Source organism: Puma concolor, chromosome B1, assembly GCF_028749965.1.
Source record: "Puma concolor isolate L17-30 chromosome B1, mPumCon1.1.hap2, whole genome shotgun sequence".
Taxonomy (NCBI): domain Eukaryota; kingdom Metazoa; phylum Chordata; class Mammalia; order Carnivora; family Felidae; genus Puma; species Puma concolor.
This window is the reverse complement of record NC_141670.1, coordinates 44255825-44277743: the sequence shown is the minus strand read 5'-3', so window position 1 is coordinate 44277743 and position 21919 is coordinate 44255825. Positions and strand designations below refer to the sequence as shown.

The 21919-nt window shown below is 43.8% G+C and overlaps 1 protein-coding gene across 3 annotated transcripts in view; it reads left to right on the top strand.

The window, feature by feature from the left end:
* Positions 1 to 21814, top strand: part of PLEKHA2 (pleckstrin homology domain containing A2) — a 74089-nt gene extending 52275 nt beyond the window's left edge. For all 3 annotated transcript variants that reach the window (XM_086703662.1, XM_086703660.1, XM_086703661.1), the window contains 7 exons: positions 4010 to 4150; positions 4720 to 4866; positions 5190 to 5258; positions 5638 to 5708; positions 9111 to 9174; positions 17492 to 17569; positions 18011 to 21814. In XM_086703662.1, the coding sequence (XP_086559788.1) occupies positions 4010 to 4150; positions 4720 to 4866; positions 5190 to 5258; positions 5638 to 5708; positions 9111 to 9174; positions 17492 to 17569; positions 18011 to 18373 (933 nt within the window). In that variant the 3' untranslated portion in view covers positions 18374 to 21814. The remainder of the gene's footprint in view (positions 1 to 4009; positions 4151 to 4719; positions 4867 to 5189; positions 5259 to 5637; positions 5709 to 9110; positions 9175 to 17491; positions 17570 to 18010) is intronic.
* The last annotated feature ends 105 nt before the right edge of the window (positions 21815 to 21919 follow it).

Sequence of the window (21919 nt, the reverse complement as noted above, 5' to 3'; positions counted from 1 at the left end):
ATTTAAAGGGGCACTTGGGTGGCTCAGTTGGTTAAACGTCTGACTTCAGCTCAGGTCATGATCTCATGATCTCATGGTTTGTGGGTTTGAGCCCCACATTGGGCTCTGTGCTGACAACTCAGAGCCTGGATCCTCTTCAGATCTGTGTGTCTCTCTCTCTGTCCCTCCCCCTTTCACACACACACACTCTTTCCTGCTCTCTCTCTCAAAAAATAAATGAATAAACATTTTAAAAAATTTTAAAAATATTTAAAAAGAGCAACAGTTGTAAACTTTGTTAGATTACACACCATTTTTACATACATGGCTTCATTTTAGCCTCATATAAAAACCTTAAGTGTTATTATTCCCAATTATAAATGGGGTGATACAAATATATAGAGATTAAAGTGACTTGCCCAAGTTTATGGAACCAGGATAGATCGAGTTTATCTGCCCACAGATCATTGTTCATTTTGTGCTGAGGCCACTGGGTCCTTATCACTGAAGAAAATGGTATGCTCTGGCTTATAGTTGCATTACTCCCATCTCTGCCTCCATCACTATGGCCTGTGTGTCTGTGTGTCCTCTCTTCTTCTAAAAGGGGCATCAGTCATTGGACTTTGGGCCCACCCTAACTGGTTATGACCTGATCTTAATTTAACTATATTTGCAAAGACCCTATTTCTAAATAAGGTCATATTCTGAGTTTGTGGGTGGATGGTTTTAAGGGGACATTATTCAACTTACTACATTTCCCAAAACTGTTGAAAATTGAGCAGTAAAAGTAAAGCACAGCCTCCTGCCCCCATTGGATTGTTCCTCATTGCAGTCTAGACATGCCTGGTGGAAGTAAGATGAGCCCCTGTAATTTTCTTTCTTTCTTTCTTTCTTTCTTTCTTTCTTTCTTTCTTTCTTTCTTTCTTTCTTTCTTTCTTTCTTTCTTTCTCTTTCTTTCTTTCTTTCTTTCTTTCTTTCTTTCTTTCTCTCTTTTTCTTCTTTCTTTCCTTCCTTCCTTCCTTCCTTCCTTCCTTCCTTCCTTCCTTCCTTCCTTCTTTTCTTGTTGTTAAGTAACCTCTACACCCACCATGGGGCTTGAATTTGTAACCCCGGGATCAAGAGTCATATGCTCCAGCAACTGAGCCAGGTGCCCCATGTCCCTGTAATTTTCATTTCACATTGCAAATGAGATTCATAAGGATATCCCCCATCAGAGAATACTCCACAGGGAGACTGAGGAGGGCACACCTTTAATTAGGCCTCTGGGGATATGGACCAACCAAAAGAATAACCTTGTTTTCAAGCTCTGGGCAGTTATTGTGGGTTTGTCCTCCACAAGCTGGAGGCTTTGGAAAGGCTCTGTGTAGATGGTCAGATGCAGCCCATGATGACAAGATTCTGAGAGGCAGTACAACAGCTTATCTTCTATGAGTCCTTTGCTGGCCACTGGGAAGTCTAAAAGGCTACATCTGTCCTTCTTTGCTAGAATTCATTTAGGTCACTTGAGGGGAGCTTCTGTTGTTCCATGATGATGATATCACTAAACATCCCAGCCATAATCAACATCCCTAAAGGGGTCCCATCACATTATAGCAAAGCTCAGGGAAGAAAAGGTGGCATAGGTAGGTAGTGGGGCATTTAGCAATGGAGAGTCAGGCAGTCCTAGGGGAAATTTACTTCCTTTGAATGAGCTTTCATTGATCTCTTCTATAAAATGGAGAAAATAATGCCTACTTCATAGGCATTGCTTGAGGTAGAGACCACGCAGCAGAGTTTGACACATTGTGTGGCCCTGAATGGGGCCCACTGAGGTGGGAACTGCAGTTCAGACAGCTGGAAGGGAGAGAAGGTAGATTTCTGGCTCCATCTGGAGAGCTGATGGGTGGAGGTCACCTTTGTCTATGTAAATGGAATGCCCAGGCCAGGGGTCTCATCTTCTTTCTGGAGCTCCAGCGTAATCACAGTGGTCTTAACCCTTTGAATAGACATGGAATGGAGTAGTCTTTGGTCTCATCCTTGGCAGAGTTCTCAAAGGGCCCTGAGCTATGAGCTCTTGAAAAAGTCTGGATTCTTAGGTCCTTCTGATTCCCAAGGCCATAGAAATGGAAGATGTTAGCTTTACTCGTGTCTAGATCCGCATAAGGTCTGAGACTTGTGAAGGACGGGCTTTGTGATGCCGTGGAAATTGCGCCCTGGTAGGGACTTAGGATCTAGTCTCTGTTCAGTTATTGACCACGGCTTTGGGCGATTGACTTGACTGGCCCGGGCCTCTCTTATTTTCTTACAAAATGAAAGATGTTATTGGAATTTCCAGTATAAATGAGTGCAATGAGCAAGGAGGAAGAAAAACAACAACATAAATGAGGATAAACAGCACCTGGCTTGTAGCCTCAGTGTTGGGGAGCATGATAGGGACAGTGGCAAACTGAAGAGTGTTCTCCATCTTAAGAGAGAAATGCTGCTTAGCTGAAAGTCTGGATTTTTAGCTAAAATATTCCACATTGGAAATGTGGATTGAAAAACACACTACATAGGACCAACAACACATAGTTTGGCCAGAATCTGCCTTCAGGCCACCAGTTTGCAGCCTGTGGCCTGTGGTGTCAAAAGAGCCATAAAAATTCTGTGATTATGTGATTGTCCGCGGTGCCCTAATTCTTCCAAGAGAGAAAAAAAGATAACTGTTCAAAAGGGCTGTGTTTGTAAATGTGAGTACCATTTGTGAAATGTTTATTTTTGGGACAGAGAAAGACAGAGCATGAACAGGGGAGGGGCAGAGAGAGAGGGAGACACAGAATCGGAAACAGGCTCCAGGCTCTGAGCCATCAGCCCAGAGCCCGACGCGGGGCTCGAACTCACAGACCGCGAGATCGTGACCTGGCTGAAGTCGGACGCTTAACCGACTGCGCCACCCAGGCGCCCCTGTGAAATGTTAATTAAAATATTTTGTAATATTCTTGACCCCTGAACAACATAGGTTTGAACTACTTATATGCAGGGTTTTTTTTGCAGTACAACTGTGAATGTATTTTCCTTATGATTTTCTTAATAATATTTTATTTTGTCTAGCTTTATTGTAAGAATACAGTATATAATACATAGAACATACAAAATCTGTGTTAACTGATGATGTCTGTTATCACTAAGGCTTCCGGTCAACAGTAGGCTATTAGTAGTTGAGTTTTCAGAGTTATAAGTTATACATGGAGTTTTTACTGTGTGGGAGTCAGTGCTCTTAACCCCCTGTGTTGTTCAAAGGTCAACTGTACTTTTATATTTTTTATTTTTGAGAATTTTAAATATATATATATTCTGTCATTTGATAAGTACAGTGACTACGATATAGATATTATTACCCTTTTTGTTTTCTACATGGGCCGGTTTTGGCCTAGAGAGAGGTTCAGTGCCAAAGGTCACTCAGTTAGTCAGTGACAGGTCAGGAGTAGGTAGCCCGGGTCCTTGGGCTCCAAAGCTCATGGTCCCCTAATTCTATTCCGTATCCCACATGTATGTTACCTGTTCCCCTGCCTAGCATGCTTTCTCCTCCTTACATTCCTGGTTCCTGTTCATCTCTGGGTTACTGTTCCAGCATCTCTCTTCCTCTGGATACCTCCGCTCACCATTCCGTTTCAAATAGTTCCCCTGCACCTCTGTATCTCAGCTCCTGTTTATTTTTTTTATGGCACTCCCCACAATTTATAATTATTCTTATTGTTTGGCTGTGCATTTTTTGGTCAGTCTCTGTTGTTGGAATGTCCGTGCTATTAGGGTGGGGCATGTATGTCTGTTTGCTGTCTTATGGTTGGTCTGTAGTCAGGGAAGGGCCGGCTCACAGTGGGTGCTCGGTAATTGTGTGTGTGCGTGTGCATGTGCGTATAGGGGTCTGCTGGCAGAGTTCCTCGTATTCAGGAATGTGTCGATGGAAGGGCTGAGGAAGAGCCCTTACTACAATTTGGTACGTTAGCTTTTCTTACCTCTTCCCCAATCCTCTTTTGCCTCCCCACTTTTCCTAAGCTGTCTTTCTTGCCAGGTGCCAAAAGTTGGGAGCCTGCCCCTGACTACCGAGGTTCTGAAAAGCCTAGCAGCTCCTCCAGCCCTAGAGAAGAAGCCGCAGGTGGCCTACAAGACCGAGATCATCGGAGGGGTGGTGGTACACACGCCTATCAACCAGGTGCTGGGACCTGGGGCTTTTGGTGGGGGCGGGAGGGGGCAGGGGTATGGGGGTGTCCATAGTGTGCCAGGGATGTACATAGAGGTGGGCTGCACTGAGGAAAGGTAGTTGTGGGTGGGGGAACCAGGGAAGATGGGGTGGCCAAGAAAACCCAGGACAGGGGTGGGTGTGAATAGTAGCAGTACAGAAATCAGGGCCACCATATCTTGAGGCATTTTGGCCGGTATGGTCCTGCACCATACATGGGAGACTAGCACTTGTAAATCACAGGGGCAAAACAAGCCTGCTGTCCCTCCTCCCATAGGGTGTTTCTCCCCTCTTCTGGTTTGCCTTCTCTGTCCTTACCTTTTTCCTGGGTCTGCCCAACTTCGCAAGCCTTGTTCTCTGACAGGACCCAGTACAGTGCCTGATGGGAGCAAAATGAATGTTTACTTTCTTGTTATTTCTTCTCTGATTGCTATCATGGGTAAAGAGGCAAGAGAGGCTTCCCTAAGAGAGCTGGGTGAGGCATGGGGTTTGCCGTGTGAGGAGCAAGGGGAGGTGCTAATCCTGACACTGTTTCCTTGTAGAATGGTGGGGATGGGCAGGAAGGGAGTGAACCTGGGTCCCACGCCATCCTTCGAAGGTCTCAGAGTTACATCCCTACGACAGGCAGCCATGTTCCATCTGGGCCCCACTTCATTAAGAGCGGCTACTGCGTGAAGCAAGGGAATGTGGTGAGTGTCAGTGCTGGGGCCAGAGTGAGTCCTGGTGCCTCCTGGGAGCGGTGGTTGTGGGCAGTGCACAGGGGACAGCTGGCTGCAAGGAGGAGCTGCCCACTTCCCAAACCGGTGAAAGGTTTGGGACTAAATACTCACCCCTGCATGCCTGAGGCTCTGCCTCTAATAGGAAGAAGTCTCTCCCTCTGCTGACCCCGTCTCTCCCACTGAATGTGGGAGTCCAGCTTCCATTGGGCTGGGTACCCAGAGGCTTAGAACTGGAACACCCTCTGGAATGCTGGGACCTCTTCTTAATGTCCTGCTCTTGCTTTTTATTTCAGCGGAAGAGCTGGAAACGTCGCTTCTTTGCACTTGATGACTTTACTCTCTGCTACTTCAAGTGTGAACAGGTTTGTAGTCATTCTGGGGCCCTTCTGACAGGCCATGGAAGCAAGAGACACACAGGTGACACTGACATGTGTGTGCATGAGTAGAGATGTGGGCACACACATAGGCCTGTGGGGTGCCTCTGTCTTATGAGCATCCATCCCATGTGTACATCTTTACGTCAATAGTAACGTGGCCTTCACTTTCTCCCTCCCTCAACGCAGTGAGCTGCTCTGTGGTCAGAGCCACAGAATATCTTCTTAGAACTTTTTCCTCTCTTGATAGTTATTTTGAGACTTTGCCTTGTTTGCAGTGTACCTCTGATCAGAGAGATACATTCATCAGCTGGGCTGGGTTGTGGCATTATGTGGATAGTCTCATTTACCTAATTTTTTCCACCAGGACCGAGAACCACTGCGCACTATATTTCTCAAGGATGTTCTTAAGACCCATGAGTGTCTGGTCAAATCTGGGTAATTATCTCTGCTTACTTTTTTTTTTCTGATAGGAATCCACATTTGCCTGCCTAAATCTTCATTTACTACCCTTCAGAAGCTCTGTTTAAGAATTTTCTCCCATGAGCATGACAGGGCCCGACATCTCACTTACTGCATCCAAACTAATGCAGCTAAGAGACCAAACTGGGCAAGCTCATCTCATCTTTTCCCTCTGCCTTTCTCTGGCCCCTGAGGGGACAGGCTGAGTCTAAATAATAATTTTTGATGTAGAAAAAGAAAGAATGTGGGAAAAAGAAGAGAGTGGTGTTGGGATGCTTCTCAAGTGTTAGAATTAGATGCTCATTGCATGGGAGGCTTTAGGGCTCAGAGCAGGGACAGTGTCCTGAGGTCTCACTTATCAGCACTGCTGGTCAGATCACTGCTTATTCCAATGCTTCTTCCCTGAACTTCTTACGCCTTTTCCCCTTTTTTGACAAAGTCCTGGATATCTCCTTAACACAAAGGTGATTAACAGCATCTCTGTGTGACTCCCTTGTAGAGGAAGAGCGAGTATTTTTAATGTGTTCCTCTTCCCACTAGGAAGAGTGCCAAGGTGCATAGGAGGACTTTGGGATCTGGGGCCCATAGGCAAAGGTGCTCTCCTGTAGTCAATATAGATACAGATGCCCTTAGAACTAAACTGTAGAAACCCAAGGGCATCTGGACATCTAAAAGTCCTCCTTGTGCCCCTTAAGCTCCAGTCTTTAGAGACTGTTTGCGTCTCTCCATCCCATGGACTGTGCATTACAGACCAACATTATCAGGGAGGCTCTTAGCAGCAGGCAGACTGTTATCACATGAAGGCATAGGAAGGTCTTGCATGGCCACAAAAGGCCACATGACCCCAAGGAAGCAGGGACTGAACTGGAGCTGTACTGAGTCTTGCAAATGATATTTGCAGAGTAGAGATTAGGGAAGTTCCCAGTGACAGTTTGTATTCCATAAAAGTGGCTGGTGATGGATGTTCCAGAAGTGTGGCTCCAGAGTTTGATAGTGGGTGGAGGAAAGACTGGGCATGACTGCATCCTCAGAGATGATTCCTGACTTCACAGGGGGCCCGTGCAAACAGGTAGGTGGACAGCCACCTGGGCATGTTGGGCAGCTTAGCGAGCCCAGATGGCATTGAGTCCTAAGAGTGCTCTGTACTTCACCTGAGTCTCTCACTGCCACAGTCAGACTGAATCCTTAGTGAAGGAATTAAGGGAGCTTCAGATCATTAGGGAAAGAAGTCCCCAAGGCTCTGCGGGTTCCAGGCCTACGAGACTGTGCGGCCTCCCCAAACCCAGTTAGGAAGCTTTAGGGCATCTGCGTAGTCAACAAACATTTGTTAACTTGAATTAAATTGAATTGAACTGAATTGAATTGAAAGGCAACGTGTAGCTTGGGAAGTAGATGTGACAAGGGTGGGGTTTCCTCCTTGCTTTGCTTTCGTCTCTTCAGTAGTTGATGACATGAGTGTACTGTATGTGTGTGAGTAATTTAAAAAATGAAAACAGTTTAGTCAGTAAGAAGAGCCATCTCCATTCAGAAAGTAATAATGGTCAGTGAAATGTTTCAAGTGACCACTATATGACATGCATGGTAGCAGATGCCTTATGTACTTTATACATTGATCTTTGTGGTCACCAGCCTGGTAAGGGGGGTCTTGTCATCTCCTTTTTACAGTTGGGGTACAAAGGCCCACAAAGATTTAAAATATTCCTACAATATCTTTTCCCCAAGTGGAGTCAGGATTTGGTCCCAGGTCTTTCTGACACCGTCTTGCTGTCCCTTCCCACGTGGGTCTTTGGTCTCTTGCTCCTCCTTTGCCCGGGTGCCCATGTCACTGGCTCAGTGCCTGCCATGTCCTTCCAAGTCCTCATTCATGAAGCCAACTCTGCCTGCAATCAGTCCTTTTTTGGAATTATTCTCACTCTTGGCGTAAGAACACACAGTCTAACATCTAATTGTATAGTTTTGCTTTTTTTTTTTTTTTTTGGTTCTTTTATTGGGAAGAAATTAGATCTTTTACTCCTTATGTATTGCCCACAGCACCTGGATACACAAAACAGGTGCTCAACACTGCAAATAATTTTGGCCGATTTAGGGTTTGTCACTGGGCATCACCTACATCTCCCCTTTTTCCTTGTAGAAGTCAGGATTCTTCCCAAACTCATACCGAGTTTGAAGTATCTTAAAGGAGTCTAGTTTCTCCTTCCATATCTCATTGGTTCCCCGTCTCAACCCAGTACAGGGTGGCACAGAGCAGTAATTTAATGAAGCTGATGAGGTTGCTGCTTGTGGGGAGGAAGGCTTTGGAAGTGAGAGTTGGTTCCCATAGGAGAGGCAAATGGTAATGGAGTACTTAAAAGCATAGATTCTGAAGTCAGACCTGGGTTCAAATCCTTGCTCTGCTGTTTACTAACTTTGGCACCATGGACAAGTCACGTAGCCTCTCTGAGGCTGGGTTTCCTCATCCACAAAGTGGGGAAAGTCTTAAGTTCCTTACTGGATTGTTGTAAACATTGGATAAAATAACACACTCAAAAACACTCAAAGAACAGATTGGTGGTTGCCAGAGGTGGGAGGTGGGGGGTGGGCAAAATGGGTAAAGGGGATCAGAAGGCACAAACTTCCATTTATAAAATAAATAAGTCCTAGTAATGTGATGTACAGTATGGTAACCATAATTAATAATGCTATATTGGATATTGGTAAGTTGCTGAGGGAGTAGACCTTAAAAGTTCTCATCACAAGAAAAAAAGAGCTTGTAACTATGTGTGGTGACTGATGTCAACTAGACTTCTTGTGGTGATCAGTTCACAATATATACAAATACTGCATCACTATCTTGTGTACCTGAAACTAATAAAATGTTACAGGTCCATTCTCTCTCCCTATGTCTTTATATATAAATAATATCTTATGTATTAATAAATATGTAAAATGAATAATTGATTAGTTACATTTACATATTTATAAAACCAATAAAATGTTCATCTGCTTGACCCTGAAAAAAGCACTTAAAGCAGTGCTTTGTACAAAGAACTTTATACATCTTGGCCCCTAACTGCCCCTTCCCCCCACAACTATAGGTCGTATGGGATGTGATGGATCTTAGGCAGGAGGTTTTAGAGGGAAAGGAGCATTATCTTGTTAGAACTGGTGGTGGGGTATGTGTATGTGTGGGATTTCCATGGGGATGTTGAGACCTACTGAGAACCTGTGGGAAGTTAAGCTGGAGGAGACCCCGTCATGGTTTTTGAGGCAGAGGTCGGAGGAAGAATGGCCTGGGAGCTCCCTTTCTATGGGAGAGGGCGCAGGAGCCTTTATTTGGGATAAATCATGTCCTCAGTGTGTGTGCAGGCATGCCTGGTAACTTGCTTTCTCTTTGTCTAGTGATCTCTTAATGAGGGACAACCTGTTTGAAATCATAACAAGCTCCAGGACCTTCTACATACAGGTAAAAGGCTCACTCTGAGAAGACTTTTGTGTTCTCTTTCTGTGAATGGTGTGCGATAGGTCTTGCCCTTTCCTCTGCTTTCTCTTTTATTTTGTTTGAAGTTTCTAGGTCGTAAATTTAGCCCGTGATAGTCAGTCTGAGTCCCATTTTATTCTAAACAGGATGTTTGCCAGAAGCTTCCCAACCATAAAATAATAAGAACAGGTTGAGCCTCTGAACTGGGGAATGTGAGTTTGTACCAGCTGCTCTCAGCTGCTGGGCGCCAACTAAGCAGAGAAAAGGAGAACTAGCCAGTGGTTTCACTTCTCCTTTGGAGGGTATTTATAAGCCCCGCCTGTGTGGACATTGCTGTGTGCGGAAGAACCGAAGCACAGAGGGCCCTGTGCAGGCACCAGGTGCAAAGCCCAGCTGCACAGAGAAAGCCATTGTTTGGGCTCTGACAGTTCAGCTCTCAGAAGCTTCTCCCTCCACCCACAGCTTTGGAGTTCTCCCAGCTCTTTCTTAAATCATAGGAGCGAGAAAGGCAGATACCCGAGCAGGGCCTAGACTTTCAATGCCAAGTCCCTACCCAAGCTGGCCTAGTAATCTACAGAGCATGCCTTGATCCATGCATCATCGTGATAATGCCGCGTTTCTGGGATTCAGACTGCCATGCAATGTGTTGGTTTAGATGTGGGGCTCCCTAGCCAAGGCTTTTCAGGGTTCCCAGTGCTCTTTCTTTGTTCCAAGTGTCACTCCCCACTAAGTACCATCTGTTGTTCCACAGGGCCTCCCCTCCCCCATTTCTTGGGCAGCAGCTCCATAGTCCTGACCCTTCTGAGCTGGTCATTCTGCCCGAGCCCAGCAGACATGCTGGCAGCCTTAACTACCTGTGGGCTCCATTCATTCACCCAAGCATGTGTCACTGGGGAAGAGCTAGCATAAGGGAGCTGTGCATAGCGTTGCTGGAGTTGTTAGAGCTGGTTCCATTGTCATTCAGGGACAGGGTTTAAATTGTAGGTTCAAAAAGTTTCCAGTTCTTGAATTTAACAGGTGTTTGTAGAGTATCCTTAGAGTGCCGTGCATTTTGCTTCATACTGGGGATGACACTGTGTTAAATAGAACAGATCGTGAACTGGAGAGAGAGAGAGAGAGTCAAGTAAACAGGCAATTAAAACAGTGCGATGGGGTCGAGGAAGGAGTGTTGGGTTGTTGAACACAGGGGAGTTTTGGGGGGCAGTGAAACTATTCTGTATGATACTGTAATGGTCGATATATGAAATAGAACTTTATAGAAGGCAATAAAAGTAAAGAGTAAACTTTAATATATGTGAATTTAAAAAATCACTTAGGCAGTTGGGTGATTCTAGCATGGCATATAGACTGTGACAAAAGAGCCTAAATGCATTATAGGGTTGGAACGACCTCACTGAAGGGGCCAGGGGAATTAAAAAAAAGGAAGCAAACGAACAAAAAAACCTGGTGTGGTAAGTGCTACCATGACAGTGAGTTGTGGTTGCCATGGGAACTCATAAAAGGGGCAACTCCCCCATCTTGGAGTTGGGGGAGGTTTCTTGCAGGAAGGCACAGCTAAACTGAGTCAGTTACGGGGCGCCTGGGTGGCGCAGTAGGTTAAGTGTCCGACTTCAGCCAGGTCACGATCTCGCGGTCCGGGAGTTCGAGCCCCGCGTCAGGCTCTGGGCTGATGGCTCAGAGCCTGGAGCCTGTTTCCGATTCTGTGTCTCCCTCTCTCTCTGTCCCTCCCCCGTTCATGCTCTGTCTCTCTCTCTCTCCCAAAAATAAATAAACGTTGAAAAAAAAAAATTTTTAAACTGAGTCAGTTGGGAGAAGAGTGGCCTAGGCAGAGAGAACAGCATGTGTGAAAAAGCCTGGAGATAAAAGGAGCACAGGGCACAGGGAGGGCTGGGAAGCCTGTGTGGAGGGCCCATGCCTTATAGCCCCTATTAGAGAGCTTGTATTTTATCTTGAGGGTTGGGTCCCATTGAGGTTGAACCCAGAGAGTGGCCCAATCAAATTTGCCTTCTAAAAATGCCACCTGGGCAAGTGATCTAACGTTCAAACCCTGTTTTCCTCATCTGTAAAGTGGCGATGATATCCCTCAACTGACCACATTAATGGTGTGCCAGCTGTGAGTTTCCAGGCCCAGGGCAGTATAGACAGACAAAGAAAAGGTAAGACAGGAGGTAGAGAGAGAAGTTTGGTATCTGTGGTAGTAATTTGGGTGACGGATGAAAGAAGCTTGAACTAGGATGGATGGAGAAAAATGGACAACTTAAAAGCTATTGAAGAGTTGTTTCTGGGACTTGGTTGTGGGTTGGATGTGGGCTGAGGGGAGATGGGGAGGCAAGGACACCGCTGGGTGTTTGGCCTGGGCCTCAGGGTGTCAGACAACAGCAATCACTTAGACCACAGCCAGGCGAGGAGGTACTGGTGAGTGTGAAGGCAAGCCTAGTGTTGGGGGTTCTGAGTTGACAGTGTCTGTGGGACATTGAAGGTGATGTGTTATGAAGGTCCTTCAGTAGACAGTGCCTGACACATGGTTGGTACTAAATAAGTATTGTCAAGTGAACGATTATGCTCGGTAAGAGCTTTGGACTAGAGAGAGTGATTTGGGAAACGTGAATCCCAACAAGAACAATGTTTAAGAGACATTGGTTGCATCATCTGAATGAATGTATGCACATTTACCAGAGCTTCTCATCACTTTTACCACCGTTTGCCTTCTAGTCTCACATTTCCAGGATAAAAGAATACTAGCATCTCCCTGAAATAAACAAATGAGTGAATGAACAAGTCTGTTTACAGCACTTAACTCAGAGAGAGTAGAAAATTGAGAAGAACATAGAGTAAAAGTCATTAAAAATATGTATTAATTTATTTTCAGATAGCAGCCAAAAACTCAGTTATGTTAACACAAGTAGTATTTTATGAAAAATAGGTATATTTCTAAAACAAAAAACGCAACAAAAGTAGCATTGTTTTTATGTTTTTGCAAATCTCTTTAATGGCTGGCTTAAAAGAAGACAGCATTCTCCTATCTGCTTCTGCATTCTATCTGTGGTCGTATGTTGTTTTGGTTGAAGAATATGAAGAAAATCTGGCCTTGCACAGATACGTATTTGCAAAAAAGGACTATTTTAATAGGTTTGTCAGATAATTGTGGATAGTCTTCTTTGATTGTATATGAAAACTTGACAAATGGTAGTTTCTTAGTGCTCAGGTGCAGTGTGGAATTGGAAGCCAATATCAATATTGGTAAACTTCCATGCTTTTACATTAAAATCCACTGGTCAGTTTCATACTTTGAATGGATCCTTTTTACCAATGCATGATTTGGTACCTTCATGCGCTGGCCGTTAGGAAAATAGTGGTCACACAGAGGTATGCAGATCTTCTAATTGTTGACACATTTTATTATATATAATATCAAAAAATCACATTTGTTAATAGCACCACAACGATCATCATCAACCAAGTCTTTTTTCCTTTTTCTTTTTTCTTTTGAGAGAGAGAGAGACAGAGACAGAGAGAAAGACAGGGAGAGAGATGGAGAGCATGTGCACCTGAGCAGGGGAGGGGCAGAGAGAGAGGGAGAGAGAGAATCTCAAGCAGGCTCCACACCATTAGCGCCAAGCTCCATGCAGGGCTCGAAGCCATGAACTTTTGAGATCATGACCTGAGCTGAAGTCGGATGCTTAACCGACTGAGCAACCCAGGTGACCCAATAAAGTCTTTAAGTACGGAAAGCTTTTGGAATTCTAATTTTGTTTGGAAGCTCAAAATTGAAAAAAAAAATGCATTCATGATTTTCCCTGACTTAACGGACTCATTTCATTCATTTTTGAGGAAGTGTCCACCATTTACCTAAGTCTGAGTAAGTCTGACAGTTTGTCAGTCATTTGTTCCAGGTAAAAATTGTGTTTCATGAGAAACGTAAAAGAATATAATGGCTTCCCCTACAGTTTGGTGCCAGCAGCTTTACCCACCATGCCTATGTGGCATTCTGACCTGCTTCCTAGGGGATGTTCAGTAAACCTGCCTGAAAGAACCACATATCCTCACTATCCGGGAAAGCTGGACCAGGGCAGCTGTAGGCAGGGTGAGCAGACTCTTTGGGCAGGGACAAAGGCTTGGGCAACAGAATGGGGCTGGCTGCCATCTGCTGAGGTGTTGGTCATTTATCTTCTGTCACATTTGCCTTCCAAGTCACACATCTATATAATTTGTGCCTGAGAATGCTACCCTGTGTTGGACACTTAGATGTCACAGGCACAGTGCTAAGTAGTTTACAGGCAGCACATCACTGAATTCGCAGTGATATCTGAGACCATCTCCATTTTAGAGATGAGGAGACAGAATGTCTGAAGGCAAACTATTTGTTTGAGATCATCAACCTGGTGAATTATGGAACTGAGTAGGAGTCACCTAGTCAGGTGCTAGAGCAGGACCCACCCACTTGTGTTGTTTAAAAGCAGCTTGGTGCAGAGCACAAAGATGTAGAAGGTGTGGCTATAGACAACTAGTGGAGATCAGCTTGGGGTGATGGATCATGGTGACCAAGATCCAGGATCTGGCAGTAATCAGGTATCGAAGCTTGGGATGTCAGCAAGCTTATCAGTAGGTTCTCAGTCCTGGGCAAGGGTTCAAAATGAGATTTCAATCCTTGGAATACGAGACATGCAGCAGTCACCATTTCCCCATTTCCCTTTCATAGAAGGTCAGGGGTATTAGGTAGGAGGATGTAGTTACTCCAGATGAGAAATGTAGTGCAGACTGGTTTGGGTAACTTGGTATAGGCCTAGTTGTCAGAACTAGGGGGCTATGTCAGGATAAGAGTAGCAATAAGATGGCTCCTATGTGAATTGCAGAGTGTTGGTATAGAGCTCTTACAGTAAGTAAGATAGATACTTACTGTTTTAATTTAGACTACAGAGTGAATGACAGCATCTTGAACTATGTAGTGCACAGTCTAGGCAATCATACTGGCAGGGCTGTGTCTAAAGACAGGATTGGTTCCTGGGGAGAAAGCAGGGATTATTAGCTGTTGGGAAGGGTGGGGAGGTGCAGAGGTTGGGAACAGACAAATGTTGGGCAGCTGCAGGAGAAGCCACCCTGGTAGGGACTGGAGACCTATTACTGATGACCTGTGGAATTCATTGCTTTAAACCGTGGCATCTGTTACAGTGCTGGGCTCATAGTAGGTACTCAGTAAAAGCTTGTAGGACTGCAATAAACATCAGGATACGGTGACTCATGCTTTTAATACCCTTTGTTCCTCTCACCTCCAAAACTACCCTCAAGGACAGAAACCCTACTTTTTCTTTTGAACCAATTGCCCAAAACAAATGCACACACTTAAGCACGCCAGGAAGAGGTGAAGGTATGAGCATGGTACTTCCTTTTTTATTCTATTGAGTTTTAAGCATCATTTAGGCTTCTTGCAATTCTCCATGCTGTGTGTGGACTTCAGCACGGTTTTTTTACCCCTGGTTCACAAAGCTACCTTTGAGGTGGTATTTTAAGATATTTGGGGGGTTTTGATGAAAGGTAAGCACAAGCCTTCCATAAAAGGTAGACATACACATACGCCATATGTTTGCACACAGTTTTTGAGGTTTTGAGGAATTTAGAGATTATAATTGTGATCTCAATAAAGTGGAAGTCTGTTTCTTCTCAATTTTTCTCACAATATCTGCTTTTCTATTGGAATAATATTTTTAAATGACATTTGTCAAACATTAAAATAATGCTTACTAATGTTTATTATTACTCTCCTCATGGCTGGTTAACTCTGTAGGTTATCTAATGGAAAAATGTCCATATGTGGAGTTAGAGAATTGGGAAAAATATAACTAGCAAATAATTTCCATCTCTGAGTTTCTAAATGTTTTCAGGAAGAGATTTAATAATTTTGCCCATCATATTAGCAAAGACTTAAAAATTGTAATATTTAATTCTAGCAAGGGTGCACGTAAAAAATAATATATTGGTGGTAAGTGAAATCCATATTGTTGGCCAGAAATCCCTCTGACCAGATGTAACCAGAGCCTTAAAAGAACACAAGTCTTTGGTAATTTTCCTAGAATCATAAGAATGAAAAAAGCTTTGTGCACAAAGGTGTGAATAGCAGCATTACTTATACTAAAGGAGAATTGGAAACAATCTAAATGTGTTTTATAGGATTTTGATTCTTGTGTCTGACTTCCCAGACGGTAAGTCAGGTGGTCCCTAGTTTTCTCTTATTCAGTGGCTCCTTGCTAGATGGAGGTAAGTTCCGAGAGAAGATGTACAAATATGTTGGTGGAGCTTTAAAGGACAGTCAGTTAGGTGGCCTGTGGCTTGTGGGGAAGCATTTGACTTGGGGGGTGCTGTGTTGTGCTTGGGTGGTGGGAGGGGATAGACTAGCTCAGTAGCCCTGGAAACTGTTGTCGTGTGGATCTTGCCAGACCTATTGTATGATGTGGGAGACGTTTGTCTCTCCTCAGGTCCCATCTTTCTCTTTTCCAGTCTTCTAACATTGCCCCCTACCAAATCGTGTGTCTCTCTACTTAATGGACAATTTAATTACCTCCATCTCGTTCTATTCAAAGTAACCAAATAGGTTATCTCTTTTGATACTGACAATTTCATCCTTAGGTAGGAATTACGTGCAGTTTGAGTATGAGGAAACAGAAAAAAAAAAATCTCAGGGAGAAGGCAGTTAACATATTTATAATATTGCAGTTTGAGGCTTCATTCATGTCCCATGTGTAATAATAATAAAAACGATAACTAATACTTAAGAAGCCCTTTCTGTGCATCCGACACTGTTCAAACTGCTTTACCTAAATGAGTTCATTACATTTTCCCAGCAGTTCTACTTGCAGAACAGGCTAGGTCTGATGCTACTAAAATACCTTCTGGAAGGATCTTGGGACACCTTGTCCTGTTTATCTTTTTGGACTAGTGATGGATTTTTCTCGGAAAACCCAACCATCAGGTTGTCACACAACTGGGAAAAGCCCAGTGGAGAGAGAATACATGTAAGTTTGCAGCTCTAGCACCTGAGAGGGGTGTTCACCTTGAGCACTTGCTGCTATACCTGATTAACGCAGCGTGCCAGGATGTGACACTGTTTCTTTCCTAAGTGTCTTCTGCACACACCTAACCGATGTGGGTTTGTTTGGGGTGACAGAAAGGGGTAGGAATGCAAGTATGAGGATTAAAAAAAAAACAAAAAACAAAACAACAAAACCCAAAACCAAAAAACAAAACCAAAAACTACTGTTTTATCCAAATACAGTGCAAAGTAAAAGAATCATTTGGGGGCTGCGGAAAGGGAGGGGTGTATGTGGAGAGTTTTGCAGGCTGGAGCGTGGTGTTTACATATACCGTACATAGGCACACAAATGCACGCTTCTGATTTATGGTGGGACTGTTAGGGGAAGGCACAGGGGGCAGAGAGAGATTAATGAATAGAAATTTCTGGAGGTCAGGAATTTGGTCTGGTCCCATCTCTGTGCTTGGCACCTGATGCTGTAAGACTGAGAGCCTCAGCAAACATCTGCTAAGTTTACTTGAACTCAACCCCTATAAAGCTGGAAGGCACTGAGAATTCCGAGGGCTCCACCTGCCGCTCCTTGGTGTTTTGATTTTCCTTCCTTTTGTCACAGAGTCGCTGCTGCCCCCTTCTGGCGTTGGTGGGCATTTCTGGGGGATATGCCTTTTAAAGGTTTAGCAGTGTCCTACATGTTGTTAAGCTTAGTGCCCTGAGTCTACCAACTCTCCAGGCCTGGATGGAGTCACAACAGACCCGGGTCATTTGTGTTCTGAGGGAAGCCCTGTTCCTAGAGATAATACGAATGTTGGAGGATATGCAGAGGATTTGGCTTTAGCGGGACTAGAGTTGAAAATGGGATTATTCTGTTTGGATAGCTGTAGTAGAAAGATGGACTGCATTGGGAGTCAGGAGAACTGGAATCTAGACCAGCCATAAACGTTGAACTTTGGCTTTCTGGGCCCCATTTGCCTTTTTTGTAAAGCAGGAGGCCATTTGTGCTCCGGGCAGTGGGGGGTGGGGGTGAGGGGCTTCAGCAGGGACGGCCTCTGCCCCACTGCAGAGCAGATCCACTTTGAGCTGTTTTATTTATGGGGTGTCAAATAAGAGTTTGCAGGAAAAAAATGTCCTCAAAAGTCTGAAAGCCACTGGACTGGATGATCTCTGGGATCCTTCCAGTTCTAATGGTGTAATTTCATAAACTTAGAATTGAATCACAGACTTGAAAGCTGGAATCACAGTGCCAGAGATTTCTCCATAAGTGCTATGGGTGTTTTGCAGGCGGACAGTCCAGAAGACATGCACAGCTGGATTAAGGAGATCAGGGCAGCTGTCCAGGCCCTCAAATGCCACCCCAGAGTAAGTCATTTCCTTTCTGGTACGCAGCCGCTGTCAACTTGGAGATGAATTCTGCTTGAGTGGTCAGGTTTTATTTGGTGATGTAGGCAAGCAGCCTGTTCTGGATGCAGCTGAAGCCCCAGGCTGTCTTGTTTGTTTTCTCTTTCTACTGATTTAAGTACAGAGTTTCATTTTTATTTTTATTTTTTGGTTGTTTGAAAGCGGCAAGTTGGGTTGGGTAAAGAAACAGAGACTCTGATGTGTTCTACACGTCTCCCTGCCAGGCAGAACATGACACATCTGGAGTGAATTCCGTTGGTTGTACTTGATTTCCATAGACAGGGGTCTCTGGACCTATGAGGTGGTGATCCTAAGTGGCTGTTCTTCCTGGGGCTTTGGAGTAGACATTGTCAGGAAAGCCCTTATTTTCTTTTGTTTTTTTCTTCCCTTTTATTTTTGTAGGATATGTCCTTTTCTAGATCCATCTCTTTGACTCGCTCTGGAAGCTCCAGCCTGTCAGGTGGGCCCAACTCTGCCTTGTGCAGGGGGCGGCCAGCTGTGGAAGAGAAAAAAGCCCTCTGCAAAGCCCCCTCTGTGGCTTCCTCCTGGCAACCCTGGACACCTGTCCCCCAGGCCGGGGACAAGCTGCTTCCAGCTGAAGAGACTCCTGGGGACTCCTTGTTCATGCCTCGACCTGGGGAGAGCAGTACTTCTGGGGTGTTGCCCAGCTCCCGGATAAGGCACAGATCAGAGCCCCAGCACCCCAAGGAGAAGCCATTTCTGTTCAGCCTTGATGATGAGAGCATACGAACTTCTGATGTGTGATAGGGCACGGTACCCTGGGAGGGGGGAGGACTCAAGAAAAGGAGGCCATGACTCAGTTTCCCTACCTTTTGGAAGGTGGTCAGAGACCCTTTGGCACTCATATTCCTGTGGATGTTCTATGGGGAGGGCCCATTCGGTTGTTTTTTTTTTTTTGTTTTTTTTTTTTTTTTTAATATAATACAGCGTATTTGACTTGGAAAATCACGAGGTTAGACCTGTAGGCATGCTCAGTGGAGAGCAGGTTGCCTCTCATTTGACCACTCCAAGGTCTTCCTGGTGAGAGGAGGTTTAGTAGTGCAGTTTCATCCCAACCAAGTTTTATTTCCGTGTCCTAGTTATAGTTTCTTCCTTTGGTTTCCAGGCTGGGCACAGAGTCTTGGGCAGTCATCTGGGTTATCCTATTCCTGTTTATTGGCTGAGGTCTAACAGTGAAGTAGGAGTAGGTAACAGACACAGCTGAAAGCAGCAGACCTAGGCTCTGGCTTGGCTGGGATACATTCTGAGGGGAGGTGTTACGATCTGGGGGCTGGCAGGTAGCTCTCAGAATGTCCACTAAGGTGGATCCTCCCAGGGGAGAATCTTCTACTGGGGAAGAAATAGGGATCTCTTGTAAGGTATGGGGAAAGGTTCAACCTCAGTGCATCAGCCAGTTTGGGGAATTATTCTGTTCTTGTCTACGACCCCAAATAATGTCAATGTGAGTGATAGACCTGCCCATCCAGTTTCTGTGTCAGGCCCCGAGGATGGGTTTATCAGTCTTAAAAGTTACAACTGTTGAGAATAGGGCAGACATTTCCACTGAAGTGGTGTTATTTGGAAGTTTCGAGGGTTGATAAGTGTATGATAATTCACTTGTGTGATAGATCGGATCTCTGTTTTAGAGTGTTAGAATTGTTTTGAAGCAGGTGCTGGGAAAACATGGATTATAGTTCATCCAGATAAACTTTTCTGATCCGTGTTTTCCAGACAGAAGAAAAGGTCTGTTTTAGCACAGATGGATTTCTTGAATCCTTACTTCACAGCTCTCTTCAATGGGCTGATATTAGTCTAATTTTAAGTGCTGTATATTATATACCCCGGCAGATTTGCTTTCTTTCTTTTTCTGTTGCCTTTGAATGAAGCCTTGTGTACTTGCATGATCACACCTTGTAATATGATAAGGTTCCATGTACTTAACAGTGAAGAGATACAAGGATAATCCTGAGAGGTATTTATATTTTTAATAAAATAGAAACTATGCATAGAAACATTGATTTAGAAGCTCTGCATTGCTGACTAGAGATTTCCCAGGTAGAAGAGCATAGATTGCCTTTTCCACCCAAATTTCTACCTTCTTTCAACTTGACAAAAGATACTATTTCCAGGTCCCTGGGAGAATTTGTCTAACTTAATGTGGCCTACTGCTAACTTACCAGGGTTCCCTAAAGGGAGAGAAAAACTAACTCATTTCTGTCTATACCTTTCATCAGCTAGATCAATTAGTTACCTTTAAATTAAAAAATTAAAGACTAGAGGAAGATACTGAGAGAAGCATTTTTACCTAAGTGAATATCTTCCCCTCCTTATGTCCAGATGTAATGCAGAGGTAAAAACATGTCATCAGAAACCCCTAGGGGCTTGAGGGAAATTTTGTTCCTTTAATGCAGTGTAGTTCCCTTGCATTGTTTGGCCTAGTGGTCCTGTTATAAAAAAAGACATCTACTGGATCTCTCTCTTTTTCTCTCCCCCCACTCTTTTTTGCAGACTCTTGTAGACTTTTGTCCTCAGAAATCTGTGCTTTGGGAGTTAGTTATTCATGGGTGAGTGAGATTACAGCTTCAAGTAGCCATTTCAAATTCTTAAAGCTCCTCATCTCTGGTTTCATCTTCAAATTTTCCTTAAGAAAATTCTTTGGCTAGGTCAAAGAAGGTACACAATAAATGATATTGTACTAGCAAAAATAAATTAGGAACTTTTGAGATCTCTTTAAACATTCCCCAACTCATGAAAGCTGTCATCCTCTGGCAAAAATGTATCCATTTCTCTTTTGTTAAGTAAACTCTCTGCTAGAATACTACTGCTAAATTAATTGGCCATTTTAGTAAGCTGATATATTTCTCATTCAGTAGGGTCTATTTTAAGAATGTGAGTTCAATATGCTTATAAATCTAGACTGTATTATTATGATGGAAACAAGGACTGTAGATGGCAAATACTTGGGAATACCAAGTGAGAACATTGTTAATGTGGTTCCAACACCAGATAAATAGAATTATCTTCAATGGCACTTAAAAGCATTCTAATTCCCAAACCTTATTTCAGAATTCCTTTTGTGTCCATATTTCTCACCTTCTGACCAATTTCACATCACAATTTTTAATGTCACTTCACATGTGAGCCAAAGATGGTGCCTATGCAATCAAAGCATTTGGCTTTAAATTTTTTTAATGTTTGTTTATTTTTGAGAGAGAGAGAGGGAGACACAGAACCCTAAGTAGGCACCAGGCTCTGAGCTGTCAGCACAGAGCCTGACATGGGACTTGAACCCACTAACCACAAAATCATGACCTGAGCCAAAGTTGGACGCTCAACCCACTGAGCCACTCAGGTGCCCCAAGTGGTCTTCCCTATAATTGAACTATTTACCATTCACTATCTTGAAAGCTTAAGAACTTAAGCTTAAGAATGAAAGCTTAAGAATTTCTGTGGTGGTTGGTAAATGTAGTTTGGCCTTTTGCATCCTGTGAGACATTGTAACCCTAGTAAGGTGAAGAGTGGACTCAGGTCAAAATATTGGAGGTTATACGTTTATTTTTGAGCAGAATGCTGAGGTCACATGAAAAAGAGCAGAGGTAAGGCCCAGCTTTGTAGTTTACTTGACACAAAAGGTTTTTTCTTTTTCTTCTTAAATATAACTGTGCTCTGATACAAGTAAAAGCAACCAATAAATAAATAGCAGATTGAGTAGCTGAGTGGTGGGATTTGATGTTAGTTTTCACTGTTGACCAGATAAACAGGCACATGGAAGTAACACCATTTTGGAAATTGAGTTTCCCAAATGAGCTTTGTTTATAAACTTTGAACATATCAAAAATGGGCAGTTTATTAAATCTTTTCTACCAACATCACTTTTTTTTTTCCCCTCATCCTTTTTTTCCTCCATGTTATTGCCTGCAGCAGTCAGTTACAGTCACTCATGCTAAGTAGAATTTGAGTAAAGCTAATATTGGCAAAAATATACTGTTTGACCCCTTCCCCCACTGCTTATGGTGTGGCATGATTTTGTGTTTTGAACCAGTACGTTTCAGCTGTGAAATGCACTCACTGCAAGCACTGAGCTGAGTGCATGGAAACTGTTATGCTTCTCATTTTATGTGATCTACTAATTGGTATGTAGCAAAAATAATTTTCTAAAACTGTTTTGTTGCTTGTTTTGTAATAAAACCATGTGAAATACTGAAATATGGTGTATGTTTTCCTAACGCTGACCTTCTGTCCGTGGGTGGGTGATCTCTCTAGTCAGTGTGCCCTATTACTGGTTTTTTGGACTTCCCGAGGTAAGTGCCT